A 15583-nucleotide genomic window follows, 5' to 3' on the forward strand; every position below is an offset into this window, starting at 1 on the left:
CAAAGAATGTTTCAAAAAGGTATAAAAGAAAGATGATGGAGATTTAATGTAGTTATTTTGTTATAATGAATTGGAACATCTTTTTTAAAAAAATGTGTGTGTGTGTGTGTGTGTGTGTGTGTGTGTGTGTGTGTGTGTGTGTGTGTGTGTGTGTGTGTGTGTGTGTGTGTGTGTGTGTGTGAGCATGAGCAGAACAGGTTAACAGTTCATAGGAATAGTTCCTCAAAATTTCAGGAACTTGGCAATTGACTGAGCCTATAAAAAAAATGAGACCAAACTACATTGCTATAAATCCCCCTGTATTTTGGAAACATTTCCAGTGTGGCAATTGTAACTGTAAAATGCACATTTGTTGGGCAGAGCGTGTAATGATACACCGTACAAAAGAATGAGTGAGTGAAAGAGCACACCAGATGGCGGGAGAGAATAGATAAGCTAGTGTCATACATGTTTCATTGGTCTAATGTTCGACAAGATGCACCGACTGGGCGATTAGAAAGAGTCATGCTGGGAGCTTCACTGCATGAACATGAAAGATTAAAAAGCAAGGCAGGGGTGATGACAGAGCTGGATAAAATCAGAATTCAGGGGAAGCCAGGATTTTCAGTTTCAGAGACAAAGATTAGACTTTGCACGGTTCAGTTACCATGGGGACTCCTTCTGCGAGCCTGGAGAAAACCTGGTACATAGCAGGTAAACTCTTATACAACCCTGCCCACAGGGTCTAGCTGTACCCTAGCTGAGCTGCAGGGTCAAGCGGTATTCTAGCTGAACCCCTACCGCTAGACCGCGCGGCTCAGCTATGGTACCACTAGACCGCGCGTCTCAGCTACGGTACCGCTAGACCGCGCGTCTCAGCTACGTTACCGCTAGACCCAGCGACTAGGCTACGTTACCGCTAGACCGCCCGGCTCAGCTACGGTACCACTAGACCGCACGTCTCAGCTACGGTACTGCTAGACCGTAGCTGGGACGCGCGTTCTAGTGGTACCGTAGCTGAGCCGCGCGGTCTAGCGGTACCGTAGCTGAGAAGCGCGGTCTAGCGGTACCGTAGCCAAGCCGCGGGGTCTAGCGGTACCGTAGCTGAGACGCGGGATCTAGCGGTACCGTAGCCGAGCCGCGGGATCTAGCGGTACCAGAGTTGAGCCGCGGGGTCTAGCGGTACCGGAGCTGAGCCACGGGCCTAATGGTAACGTAGCCTAGTCGCTGGGTCTAGTGGTAACTTAGCCTGGTCACTGGGTCTACCGGTACCGTAGCAGAGCCACAAGGTCTAGCGGAACCGGAGCTGAGCCACGGGCCTAGCGGTAACGTAGCAGAGCCACGAGGCCTAGCGGTAGCGTAGCAGAGCCACGAGGCCTAGCGGTACCGTAGCAGAAACACGAGGCCTAGTGGTAGCGTAGCAGAGCCACGAGGCCTAGCGGTACCATAGCAGAAACACGAGGCCTAGCGGTAGCGTAGCAGAGCCACGAGGCCTAGCGGTACCGTAGCAGAAACACGAGGCCTAGTGGTAGCGCAGCAGAGCCACGAGGCCTAGTGGTACCATAGCAGAAACACGAGGCCTAGCGGTAGCGTAGCAGAGCCACGGGGTCTAAAGGTATGGCAGAGGTGAGTGCTTTTTGGGTTTCGGCATGGGGTATATTTTTAACACCCTCTCAATGGCTCACAAAACAGAAAAATACTAATCGACTCTATTAACATTGTTTTGAAATGCAATTTGATGCATGGTCAAAGTATTTGACTAGAAGTTGTACTGAGATACTTTGATCATGCATCAAATTGCATGTATATTACAACTTTTAAGTACTTTAAAGTTGTAGTCTACAATCGTAAAGTAAACGAGAGCTTTGCCATTCTTCAAATATAAATAGCTTCATTAGCTAGTATTCCACACGTTTGGTTCTTTTTATCACCAGAATCTTCAATTAGTCTAGCAGAGCCTTTCCATGGTGACATAGTGCAAATGAACGGAAGAGGCCGAGACAAGGCCTCAACCAATAAAAGCACTGGAATAGCAATGATGATCACATTTTCAGGGTGCAAAAGATTGAAGCCTGTCACAAACGCACATTATTCACCCACGCTCGCTAGAGTCAGAGCTGTTGGTTGGGTTTAAAGATATCCTGACCGGCTACTTGAAACGGGCCCATAGTGCTGCTGACGTGTTTTATCGCATCATGTGATGCTTGCTCAGAGCTTTTCAGTCGAACGGAAATGGAAGAGGACAATCTCAAAGAATAGACACCAGCCAAAGAGTGGTGCCTGTGTGTCACTGTGGCCAATAACCAAGCACACACACATATTCTGTAAATAGCTTTTCAGTATGATTTTGTGCTACACCTATGACCCTTGCCTTGTCATAATCATTTTACAGTTTATACTTTTATACTATAATGACTATGTTATACTGCACATTTGATAATAAAACACTGATAATTGACACACACACACACACACACACACACACACTTCTATTTTCCAAGATGAGAAGCTCACAATATGTAGGTCAGATTCAGCTTTGAATAAACCAAAACAATCACAAATAATTCTAGTCACACTATATGAACCCACACAGTCAAACGTTCATTTCGATAGCCTGACTAAACACACAAGGGAAGCTATTTTCTTTGCGCTACGTGGAGGTAAGTGGCGTGGCTGTTTTGGTGGAAAGCGTTTCTCTACCAATTGGGCGGTATCTCTGCAGAGTGTTGCTGTGCCTTCTGTAAGGTTAGACCAGCTGGGGAGAGAGAGAGGAGAGCTTTAAACAAGCACTCTGCTTTCATGCAACAAGGCACTTGGACCGGGGTAGAAATACATTAAAAACAACAAAAGGTGGAAAAGAGAGAGAAGGCAGGCAATGGGAACATTTTGAAAAGACGCCATGATGCAGAGGAGGAGCCCATGTTGTTTTGACAGCTGAGGAGAACACGAAACACACACACACACATACACACACACACACAGTCTTTTCTCTTCAAACTCGAAACTTGGATGCGATTAGAAAATTCCAGAAATTTCCCTCTAGTGCATAAATCCTTTTCTCCACCTCTCTCCCAGACACACACACACACACAACCACTCCTTTATTTCACCACTAAAATGTTGACCACACACACACACACACACACAGACACAGACATGCAGATTGGGTAAGGTTTTAAGTAGCAGCAAACCCTTCCGATGTCCACACACGTAAAGATAATGTATTAAGGTCATGGACCCAGTGATGTGGAAATCCACCATTGACTCATAGCCAATCAGCATAAAGTGTGATGAGGAAATATGATTCTCAATTGTTTCAAGACAACTCACCCTGAAACATCTGCTGCTTATGAGATTGGGAGTAATGAAAAAACACGCAAAGGAAGAATGAGCACACACACACACACACACACACATACACACTAACCACCCCCCCCCCCCCCCCCCCCCGAGAGAAAGAGGGAGAGAGAGAAAAGAAGAAGGAGATGGAATCTGGGTGTGTCTTTAAAACTCAGCCCTATGTCTGGACATGGTTGTAATGAAGGAGATAATAGCAGGAAAAGGCGAATATATGACAAAATGGAAAGACAAGAAGACATGAAAGGCAAAAAAAAGTTCTTGAGACTAATTGTGTTCCATGTGCTTTCAAAGGCTGACACACAGATCAGCCCATTCTATTCTAAAACACACACACACACACACACACACACACACACACGCCTCCTATATAAAATCCAGATGAAAAAACATTGGCCTTCCACATGTGTTTCACCGTCTGGTCATCAAAAAAGGCTGAGGGCTTGACAGGAAAGATGTGAAGAGAGATATGATGAAAGGATGAAAAGCATGTGTATGTACATGTGTGCATGAAGAAAGCAAGAGTTGTCGGAAGGTGGTCTGGTCATTCACCGCCAACCCGACTGGATATTCTGATAGTGTGAAAATCAGATTTCGAGAGAGGATTAAGGACGAAGACGTGGGAAAAGCCAAGGAGGCAGTGCAGACAAGCCAGTGGCAGGTAGGCAGAGAAACAGATGTAATAAAGCCTGGAGACTTTAAAAGAGAAATGGATGAAAAACAGGCCCATAAAGACTTTACTGCAGCTGCGACAAGACAAACAAACAAAAACTAATTAAGAAGAAAACCAATGAAAAGGAAACATTTTTAATTGCACAATTTCAATATGTGCGTGTATCATTGAGTGCATTTGTGTCTGTGTCTGTCTATCTACTGAACGTCATTAGAGGTGTACGTACCACTGTACAACTATATGAACGAACAACTCGATAATTCATTGGAAGCAAATTTTGTTCTGTCAACTTTGAACTATTCGCATGGACACTGATTGCAAAGACAACGTTTGACTAGTTGACCAGTTACATAACTCCATTACTGTGGTTCCCACAGATGCTTCCACTTGACACTTTTAAGTCTCTCTCTTCTCAGCTTACCAGCTCTCTTGCCATCTTTCAGACAAGCACACAATGAAAACAAATAAAGCAACTGGCAGGCGAGTTATGACCTGCCTGTCAAAAGTAAGAAAAAGCGGTTATCGGTTACATAATGAGCCCCAGAAAACAAATTTGAGTCCTGGACCTACTATGATTCATCCGGTGACACCTTTAAGTGGATAGAAATTTGTTTTAAGATTACAATAAAGATTCCTCTGACAGATTCCTCTGACGAATCCCAAAAGCTATTTTCTGCACGTTTCTCTGTGACAAAAAAGATTAGATGCATCTGGACTTGTTATGAGATTAGTTGCAGTCATATATACACATGGCAGCAACTTATCTTATAACTAGTCCTCCTCCCTAGATACAAGTGCATTGTACAAGGACATTAGAGTAAACTCCAAGTACATTGGAGAAAAGCAGAAAAGGGGGCAGATGGAAGATGGACAAGGGGATATCAAATGTCAGGGCATGGTCACACAGTATGAGAGAGAATGAGAGAGAGAGAGAATGAGAGAGAGAGAGAGAGAGAGAGAGAGAGAGAGAGAGAGAGAGAGAGAGAGAGAGAGAGAGAGAGAGAGAGAGAGAGAGAGAGAGAGCGAGCACCAGGCAGAGCATGAGGAAAAACAACAAAGCTGTCCATTGACAGAGGTGAGCGCCTGCACACCACTCAACACACTGAGAACACACGGGTGTATACATAGGCACGGACAGACAGAGAGACAGAGAGACAGTGAGACAGAGAGATAGAGAACATACCTCCTCCCACATACATTCATATGCATGTTAAGTTTGCAAAAATCAAATCTTTTCACTGGGAAGTCAAGTTAACCTTCCTCTTTCCAATGGGAACACCAGCACAGTCTCATCAACAAACAAACAACACAGTCGAAGGCTGAACACTGTTTGTTCGGCTGGGCTATGGTGAAAAAAGCTTTCTGAGAGACAAGGTCCATAGTCAAGATTTCTTTATGTGCAGCAATAAACCAGTTGCAGTACTAGAAACACATTCACAGAACCACGTTTTCAAGTGCACAGTGCAGAGAGAGTCCACATTACACCAACCCTTACCTGAGAGTTTGAGTGTTGCCGTTGTTTCAATGTGCTACTCAATTCACACAAATGCTCAAAATGAAAAAAAACACAGGGGTCCAAAGTCATGAAGCATAAGATCTCAGTTGGATTCACTCTGGAAGTGTTGGAGCTTCAGTTACAGAGACACATACACACTGGGAAAAGAGAGAGAGAGGCAACTTTGCTCCACTCTTTCCAGCCAAACAATGGAGCAGGAGGGGGCGGGGGCGAGTCAGAGCACATTCCGAGTGGTTAGTGATGATGTCACATTGGAAGGAGGAAGGAGGAGAAAGGAGGAGGGGCAGGGCAATCTAAACAAACCAGCATGTGCTCCAAATCAAGTGTATTTATGTTGCTCTTTCACTGAAACATATGGATTTCTTTCACACATTCACTTTCTGCTATCGCATCGTGACTCCCAGTCTGTTTGACATTCTGTTCAAACACACACACATGCACACACACAAACACACACACTCTTTTGTGGACTTTTGTTTACTTTTCTAATGCAACCTGAAAATAAACACAAATACATTCACTAGGAGCGAGGGCTAGACAGACAGACAGAGAGGGAGTACAGAGAGGGAGAGAGCGATAAGTGACAATGTGATGATGAAGCGATAGCAGAAAAAACACTTGTATTCCCAGTAGAAAAGAAGCTAGGACAAGGGGGGATAGAAAAGGGAATGAGGTGGAAAAAGAGACTCGGGGGGGGGGGGGGGGGGGGGGGGGAACGCTGTGGCACGCCGTGTGTCTGTCCAGTAGTCCACACAGCTGACTCACACACAGTGGGCTTGGGCCCGGTCGGACAGGAGGGAAAACGGAACTAGGTGACAAATGCCTAGTGTGACAAAGAGCATGCACCCTCTCACCCACCCACTCACTAGCTCATGCCTGCCGCTAATGGGACAGAGAGTGTAAACCATTGGCAACGGTTTGGGGGTAAGTAGGTTAAGCATCTCTTGGGTGGCCCCGAGTCTGGATCTTTGATTCTATCACACACAATGTCAGGGATTTGCTGATTCAGCCGTAGCATTCGAATCGTTCTCAAAATTCTGCGTAGTGCTTATGCTCAAGGAGTACTTGAAATATGAATGCCAGATGTCCTGATGACTGGATCAACAGATGGATAGAAAGCCGGAAGGTGAATGCTAAAGGCTGTCATTTAAATGTACATGTCAAGTATAGTTGTCGATTTTGACACTTGCTAGTAAATGCGCAGGTTCTGTGTATCCGCGACCAACAACCTCATTAAATCAAGGCCCGGTGAGAATACAGTGCGACTTCAGAGAACAGGTCTCTTAAGTCAGAGGATGTCAAACGGTCCTTACGTTGTCCAGTTCCCTCTGATTGCCGTATAGCGGGTGGTACTTCCTGTACTTCCCCTGGCGGTACTTGTTGCCGATGAAGCTCCGCCTATCCTTGCTGCAGCTAGAGGGCGCCAGGGCCTCGCTGGGCGGCACGTTGGCGGCCCAGAACGCATTGACCCGCTCATTGCCTAGCAACAAGAACAGCTACAACAGGGGATCGTAGGTTTGTTAGAATTATTGCAATTAAGAGAATGTACCCTATGGCTCACCAACGTGTAAAAGAGATCATCATAGCATCTGAATATTATCTTGGTGTAAATCATCTCAATGTAGGCCTACATCTTGCTTATTACATGCGGTAAAAGGCTATATTAAAAATAGCATGTCAATGTTATATAGCGAAGATCATTGTTGTGGACATGTTATGGACTGCAAACATGTAGGGGGAAGAGTTTGCAACCTAGTGTGCATGCGTTCACGGGCTTTGGGAATATACCTGTATGAGATCCTCTGTCCAGACTTTCCTGTCCATTTTCAGACTTCGAATTTTAGAGATGCTGGGACCCAGTCCTCTGTGCTCTCCTTTAAAATACACACATGCACAAACAAACAAAGGGTCACAGCTCCGTTGTGAAGTAGTTGTGAGTTTGAGGAATTTCACAACCATTTGGCACAAAGACAGAGGAATTCCAATCCGCAGGTGTCAATCCTGGCAGAGTCCTCAGTGTAGTACTGCTGCTGCTGCTGCTGCAGCTTCTCTCCATTGACTTCTGTCATAGCAAAATTCTATTTCACGTTCCGTTTCTCTAACTGCCATTTGTTGGGTGTGCCTTTTCCCTAATCCTCCCTGAGGATTATTGTATGTTTTTTGTATGTTATTGTATGTTTATTGCTTGAATAAATTTGACTTATTGTTATAACTGATAACAAATAAAAAAGACCACCCACTTTGTTGTGTGGCAATTAAAGTTTCTATTCTATTCTATAAGTTCGGATGACTCTTTATCCTTAAACAGTTTATACAGAAATGATTGGCGTGGTGCAAATTCCCACCACACTTTCTATGAACCATTTTAAGAAAGTGAAACCAACAGATCACCAAGACCTCAATATCCCTATTACTACTACTATTTAGTCATCTAAAGTCTGATGCGTGAGATTTCCCATCAACGTTTGACTTCACTATTACACATGACACAAACCTGCGCAGCGTTTGCAGACCACCACACACAGGTTGATGGACGCCCAGTCGGGACCGGCCGCACTGCAGTCAGCACAGCATCCGTTGCTGGGCTCGGCCCAGATCCGCTCAGCCACCTCGCTATTTGACAGGGCCTCCCCTATGGCGGTGCGCATGGCCTCCACCCACTGCTCCTTGAGCTGCTCTGAGTCCACCGTGAAGCTGTTGGGAGGCGGAGAAGAGTAAGCACTGGGGTTGTAGAGGAGCGCCGGCAGACACAGGCCTTGCCAGGAAGAGTGAGGATGGTCAGTGAGGCAGCCCCGAACACGATGAGACATGGCTGTTAATCTGCTGTCGCTGTGGTAGAAATAAGGGAGGGTTCAGAAACTGGAACCCGAAACTAACACTCCATTAATAGTGGCGTGATGCAGACCTTTGTGTCGAAATTCTTCCCTTTCTCATCCGTCACGCACGCGTTGTTTTTTTTTGTGCGAGCGCACACACACACACACACACACACACACACACACACACACACACACACACACACACACACACACACACACACACACACACACACACACACACACACACTTAGATGTTGTTAAATGCAGAGACAAGACACAAACACACACAAATATACATGCACCCTGAGACTTTTCTGTGGCCAAAGACCCTTTCAGCTATTCCCATCCTGTCAAGCTGAGCTCTCTCACAGCCGAAGCAGCAGGGAGCAGCAGACCAGAAGACAACAAACACACACGCACCCGCACACACACTTCTCCTTATAATATCCAGCTGAGCTCTCTCTTATGGGCAGAAGACCCAGTTGCCAAAAATTATCCAGTCGGAGCAGTGAGCTAAAATGCTGAGACTGGACTTGCATTATTGCATCACGCCCCCAAGTGTGGCGTTTGAGCAGGTGTGTGCGTACCAGAATATGCGGTAGGGCGTGGTGAGGTCGAAGCTACGCCGGTCGGTGTCCTTAACGTTCCCCACGTTCATGTCTATGGACGTTATGCCCATTCCTATGTGGTAGTCCTGCAGGAACGCCGTCCAGGGAATAGGAGCCGTTTAAAAAGGAACACAGCTAGTTAGGATTCCAAACAATTATATAATTTTTATTTAAAAGTGTTTAGTCTAGCCTAGTCTTCGAAAGAATTGCACCTATGGAAACTAGGTGAGCAATGTGTACTTTAACGTTTCCAAAATATTTGCAATAAGTCGTTGAGTTTCTCATCCTAAAACTGAATGCGAAATTTATGACGGCAATGTATTAAACACCCATGAAAACTGACTTTCGATATATGTAAATCAGCAGCAACACATCACAAAAAAAAGACTCTGGCAAAACTATTATTCAAGTATTATATGTAAACACAGACAATGTCCTTCGTTTTGACACACATTCACACACACACACACACACACACACACACACACACACACACACACACACACACACACACACACACACACACACACACACACACACACACCTCAATGTTCTTGTAGAGGAAGACTTTATCTGAGGCCACGACGGTGAAGAGTTTGGAGCGTAAGCCTCGGAGTTCCAGGTAGCCCTTATGCCACTCAGTGGTCACAGATGAGCTTTGGCTGAAGGTGCTAATGCGACGGCGCCCCCTGGTGCAGTCCAGCAGATCAGCAACCCAGTCGTTCCTCTCAACTGGACGTGGAAGAACACACACACAAATGTAACCTTTAAATACATACAGCCATGTTCACACACACACACACACACACACACACACACACACACACTATGCAAAATAAAATGATGTGCTTGAAAGACCTGAACGACAGTTTCTGCTTCAGCAAAGAATGGCAGTCAAGCAGGGAAATGTGGAAATGTGCACACACACACACACACACACACACACACACACACACACACACACACACACACACACACACACACACACACACACACACACACACACACACACACACACACACACACACACATCACACAGACAAAGGTATTAAAGACTCACTAACCTTCATTCTCTGCCCGGAAGAGGAAGGTGCGGTTGTTGGTGACCACCTCAAACTTGAGCTCCCCCACACACATAACGTTTGTGATGGCGGTTGTTGCAATCATCCTCTTAGAGTACACCTCCTTCACACGCACACACGCACACACAGGGAGGTAGTGTTGAGTGTGTGTGTTCTGTGATGCAGATGTGAGGAGAATACTCTGCGTGTACCAAGTGCCATCACCTTCTCATTGTCAAAGTATCTCAAGTAGTCCACATCAAGTTTCACCCATCGTCTCTGGTAATAGAGGGCCCTGCATGTGGGCACACAAACACACAATTCATTCACACACCTCAATTACACTGCAGGCTTCAATTATATCAGTTATTGTCATCATCGATTTTTTTATTCTTGTACATTGTGTTGTAGTGTTTGAGTAGCCTGGCTCCGTCCACCTACGTACTTCCTCTCAATTTTAATTTCCCTTCAGTACTACGTCTGGCTTTGCGGTATATTCACGGGTTTTCTCCGGCCAAATATTGCCGGTCCAATCAGCAAACAGAGGGACTGGCTGAGAACAATGACGTTGAGGTTGTGCGCTAGTTTGAGTTGTAGTCAAACGTTAGCGATTGGTTATGGCAGATCCAGAGTGGCACTGGGCAGATCCAATATAGTTTTAAACTCCAACCGCCACCCGCCTTCAAATGAGTTAACGTTTGTCAATGGAGAGAGGCCAGACTCTCTGTGCAACAAAGTATGAGCGTCTGGTAGGGCCAGGCTAGTGTTTGAGTGTTTTGCCAGACCAATTTGGCATCGCATTTCAACCCTCTCCGTCATTTTTTTTATATTTCCTCTCGATGCATTTCAATAACCAATCACAGCAATGAAACGTGTGACACATCAGAGGCAGTCAACTTAGTTTTGGATGAAAATGCCTCAACGGCGCTCCCATAAAGCTAATGTTATTGTCCTAGTTAAACTAAGACCATGCCAGTGTTGGTCTCTAGTGTTCCTACCCCTGCGGGGGGTTCTTGTCCAGCCAGCCCATTTTAATGACCGCGCTCTGGTGGGCGGAGTCTTCTTTTGGAGGCAGGCCCAATGGGCCGCAGGACGGCAGATAAAGACTGCCTTGTGTTGACACAGGCTCGTAGTCCAACCATGAGTCACGACTGAAACAGACACGCACACACACAAAATAACATTGGTGCAAGGAAACATCCTTGGCATTCATAGTCAAGCCACTCAATGTTGTCAAAGTGATGTTGAGAATACGTAAGTGAATAGCTCAGATCAGATCAGATAATAGATATGGGTCCTTGGCACATCAATCACCATTGAAAATGAGTTACCTTATCACAGTGATGTGAGTGAAAAAATTATACAATGGTAATACAACAAATTAGCAGATGAATTGATTGCTAGCTTCCATATAACTTTGATTTGCCGTGTGTGTCCCTTACTGGTTAGCATTTGACTCGTCGTCATCCAGTAGCTCGTCATCGCTGCACAATGAACTGATACGCTTTTTCTGCCTGGGCACGGGCAGTAACATATCCTGTTTGATGAGACAACTGTCACTCTCTGCTCGCAGTTGGGATTGTTCTCCAATACAGAGCCCATGTCCCCTCCTCTTACCTTGTCTGGTGAGTTAACTAAACGGCTACTTGGGATAAATTGCTCTTGATAATCAGAGTCATCAGAACTGTCCTGTTTTGACGCTGAAACACACACACACACAGAGTGAGAGTGAGGGTGAGATATTACAGCTGGCAACAGAGTTAGGCCTCAAATAGAATGATTATATTGAAAACAACTTTATTAATAGAGATATCATTATTTGTAAAAAAAAAAAAAAAAAAAATTGGTCACTGCCGTCATTTAGGATGACACAACTACTTAATAAATAATAACAGGCATGTACAAGTTTTCCAAAAACTCACAAACGGCTATGTATGTGTGTGTGTGTGTGTGTGTGTGTGTGTGTGTGTGTGTGTGTGTGTGTGTGTGTGTGTGTGTGTAAGGCTACATCTGTAGTGAAAAACAGATGAAAATCATCCGGCAATTTCTCATGATCACAACAAAAATGGCCGGCTTGTCCAACTGTCAAATAAATACCAAATTAGAGATGAAAACTGCTACATTATGCTACAGGTGCCTTTGTGTGTGTGTGTGTGTGTGTGTGTGTGTGTGTGTGTGTGTGTGTGTGTGTGTGTGTGTGTGTGTGTGTGTGTGTGTGTGTGTGTGTGTGTGTGTGTGTGTGTGTGTGTGTGTGTGTGTGTGTGTAATTAAATATAGTGTATGATATTAGCTATGTCTATTAGGGAAATTCCCTCCACAAAGGTCCTTCTGACGTCAATGTGTTTCTTTTTTCCCCTCTACGCTTCCTGAGCACCAGGCAGGAAGGCGGACACCCTATAGTCATTCCCAAACAGGATATCAGTCATCTTCAGGTGGTGTGCCTTGTGAATTTGGTTAGGATCGTGGTGTGCCTGAGACCTGAAAAGGCTGGGAGCCAATGTTCTAGCATAATTTATTACAATTGGTTAATTTGGCAATTCTTCCTCAAATTCTTGGAAACTTCACTGTATGTGACGACATAAGCAGTGAGTGTAGATTTTGATGCTTCTTTGATATAGAGGCCAATGCTTTGCTGCCATGCTGGTTAACATGGAAAATATGCTTAACACTATAGGATGCAGTCTCCATCATCATTATACTATAGAGAAGACAGTATAATATATACAGATTCTCTATTCTCCATCGCTTGTTTCTATATGGCAGCACCTAAAACAGTTGCTATTCTTATTTAATGAATGTTATGTACCCGAAAGACTCTTGCACTTTTTGGGGGTATATATTAATTGATGCAAGTCACTTTTTGACAAAAGCATCAGCTAAAAAAATGTATTGCAATGTAATATAGATACATACATGGCGCCCTTTGATCATTCCCTGGTCTGAAGGTGCCAGTAGGCTGGTCGGTGCTCAGTACTCACCAGTGATGGAAGGGGGCCGGCAGAGGTCTCTGGCCGGCAGGGCTGGCTGTGTGCTCGTCAACTCCACCACCACCTCAGGCTGCTGACGATCCAGCGGCAGGTGCGTGGACGGGTCTTCGGGTGTCTTGGGCGTCCTGACGCGGGGCAAGGCGGCGGGCGCTGGGTCATCGGACGAGGCCACTACTGGATGGACGGGGCTGGGTGAGGGATGAACAGAGGAAGGGTCAATGAAGGCCAGGGACAGGCCGGGGGGAGAGTCCTCCACGCTCTCCGCGGTGTCCAGCGGTCGGCTGAACATCTCGAGGAACCGGCTGATTCTCTGCATGGATTCTCTGGAGAGGTGTCCGTCGCTCCGGTCGCCTTTGTCATGCCTCTGACTAGTAGACGGGGGGATAGCTCCTTGGCTAACTGTTGGGGTTCAGTTGGTCAACAAATTACAACAGTGCTACTTTCAAGAAGCTACAATCTGTGCCTCAGGAATGCCTATGGAGACGGCTGTTGTTTCGGTTCGATCTATTACAAGCTTCCTTGTAGAAATGCTGATCCTGTGCAGTTAAACAAACCCTCACGCTGTCAAGCTCCAGCACAATCCAACTGGTTTGGTCTTACTCTTTACTCAACATTCGCTCCCTCTTCCTCCATACAGGAAGCAAGCGTGGGCCTGCACCCTACCAGGTCTACATACAATCATAGCGTGAACACCACATACCTTTGGATACCACTCTACAAGCAAACATACATTAGGCAGACAATACAGGTACAAGCAAACATACATTAGGCGGCTGGCTATCCCACTGCATCCGAGTCTGAATATGATGAGCAGATCTGAAGATCTGTTGGATCTACGCTGAGAGAAGTTATTTGGAAAGATTCTGATTCATTTGTTTACTTGTGCAACGCAAAGCGAAGATGTCAAATGCGCTTGTGAATTACGTGACTGGTGAAATTACGTTGTTTCAATTATGGGAACAGAGAGCGGGACAATCGTGAAATCCTATGTATCCAGTATTGCGAAAGTTCCTTCTTTTATTCTTCCCTCCTGTTCACTTCCCCTTTTAAGAAAATGATCATGATTTATAAACGGCAAGAAAGACTGGGAAAGGCGGTGGACGGTGAAGGGTAAGTGGCTCCAAGCACCTGTCCTCCATCCACTCAGCTTTAGACCATAAATGAACTGGCACCTAGTTGACAATTCTTTGTATGCTTTACACGTGACCTATTGAGGCGCTAGGAACAACAACAGGGATCTATTAGGGGCGAGACATTGGATTGTCCAAACAAAACATTGTTGTTCTTGTGAGAGCAACGCACGATGTCTATGTTGTGAAGTAGGGCCTACATCTTTAATGAGGCTGGTTTTCAATCGCCTTGCCAAAGTGTTTTAGCATTTCACTATAAACAAACAACTGTGGCAGCCCAGTTCAGTTACATTTATACCACTTTTTTTAAAGCCAAGCTAACAATTTTCTTCTCACAACAAACGTAAGACATGTACAAACAAATACAATTAATTTAAAAGAAGCGTCTCTATTAATTATCCTTTCAAAGTGCAGCCAATCCATGCGAGTTTATACCACAAGAGCGCTGACCTTTTTCAAAATCCTGTATGGAATCAGTAATTCATTTGCATTACAATTAACCACTTGGTTAGCATACGTCCCTTTATTTTATCAGAAACAATCACTGATGCAGTCCAGAGCAGATCACAGCCACACCAGGCAAGTGTGACAACATATTAACGCAGACACACACACAAAGTGGTGTAAATGCTTGCAGCAAAAACAGAGCCAAAGGGGGGAGGGGGAGAGGGAGCAGGCAAAGCAGAACAAAAAAAAGAAAGGAGAAGTTAAGTATAGGATCTAGTCTTACCTGTCCTGGCATGTTTCAAAGCTCAACAAAATAACAGAGAATGAGACAACATGAAGGAAGGAAGAGCAAAGAGGAAACGGCTGGCTTACTAGAATACGTAGGATGAGACGCGCATGTGTGGAAACGGAGTGTGTGCGCGAGTGTGTGAGTGCGCACACATGAAGAGTAGAACATCTGAAAGTACTTCCTAGTATACAGCTCACTTTCTTTGCTCAGTTCTTCCTCCTGTTTCATTTTTCTATCTGTCTCACAGCTGATACCCAATGCAGTCCAACTGCTATCGCTGCGCTTCACTTCCTGACCTTCTCCACAGCGCTTCTCTCATTTGAATGAGAGCAGAGAACCAAAACGTAACGTTTAATATAAAAATAACCTTATAACCAGCCACCAACAAGTGTTTTCACAAACAAACCATGAATCTCGGCCCTTACACTTTCCTTTTTAGTGACAACATAAACTAATAGACGAATAACCCCACTGACATGCAGACACATATGCACCCCAAATAATGTCAACCCAAGCACAGAGAGAGATTGGTCCTAAACATGACCCCCACACACAACTGAAATTGTCCGTCTCTGCCATGATTTTAATCAAGCTCAATCAGTCAAGCTTAATCAATCAATAAACTATTTTTAAATGTACTGCTCACATTCTATCATCAAAATCTCTTATATGACTCAAAGTAGGAACACAAGCAGTTTGAAAATGTATCCACTGGAT

The 15583-nt window shown here is 45.1% G+C and overlaps 1 protein-coding gene across 3 annotated transcripts in view; it reads right to left on the minus strand.

The window, feature by feature from the left end:
- The window catches only part of arap1 (ArfGAP with RhoGAP domain, ankyrin repeat and PH domain 1), a 41889-nt gene that overhangs the window by 18386 nt on the left and 7920 nt on the right, over positions 1 to 15583 (minus strand). For all 3 annotated transcript variants that reach the window (XM_079732073.1, XM_079732072.1, XM_079732071.1), the window contains exons 3-13: positions 12992 to 13188; positions 11631 to 11713; positions 11456 to 11550; positions 11012 to 11164; positions 10239 to 10308; positions 10017 to 10137; positions 9497 to 9684; positions 8932 to 9038; positions 8020 to 8219; positions 7314 to 7399; positions 6839 to 7021 (exon numbers count right to left, since the gene is read on the minus strand). In XM_079732073.1, the coding sequence (XP_079588199.1) occupies positions 6839 to 7021; positions 7314 to 7399; positions 8020 to 8219; positions 8932 to 9038; positions 9497 to 9684; positions 10017 to 10137; positions 10239 to 10308; positions 11012 to 11164; positions 11456 to 11550; positions 11631 to 11713; positions 12992 to 13188 (1483 nt within the window). The remainder of the gene's footprint in view (positions 1 to 6838; positions 7022 to 7313; positions 7400 to 8019; positions 8220 to 8931; positions 9039 to 9496; positions 9685 to 10016; positions 10138 to 10238; positions 10309 to 11011; positions 11165 to 11455; positions 11551 to 11630; positions 11714 to 12991; positions 13189 to 15583) is intronic.

The sequence above is a fragment of the Pollachius pollachius genome (assembly GCF_949987615.1).
Source record: "Pollachius pollachius genome assembly, chromosome: 3".
In the NCBI taxonomy this organism is placed as follows: Eukaryota; Metazoa; Chordata; class Actinopteri; order Gadiformes; family Gadidae; genus Pollachius; species Pollachius pollachius.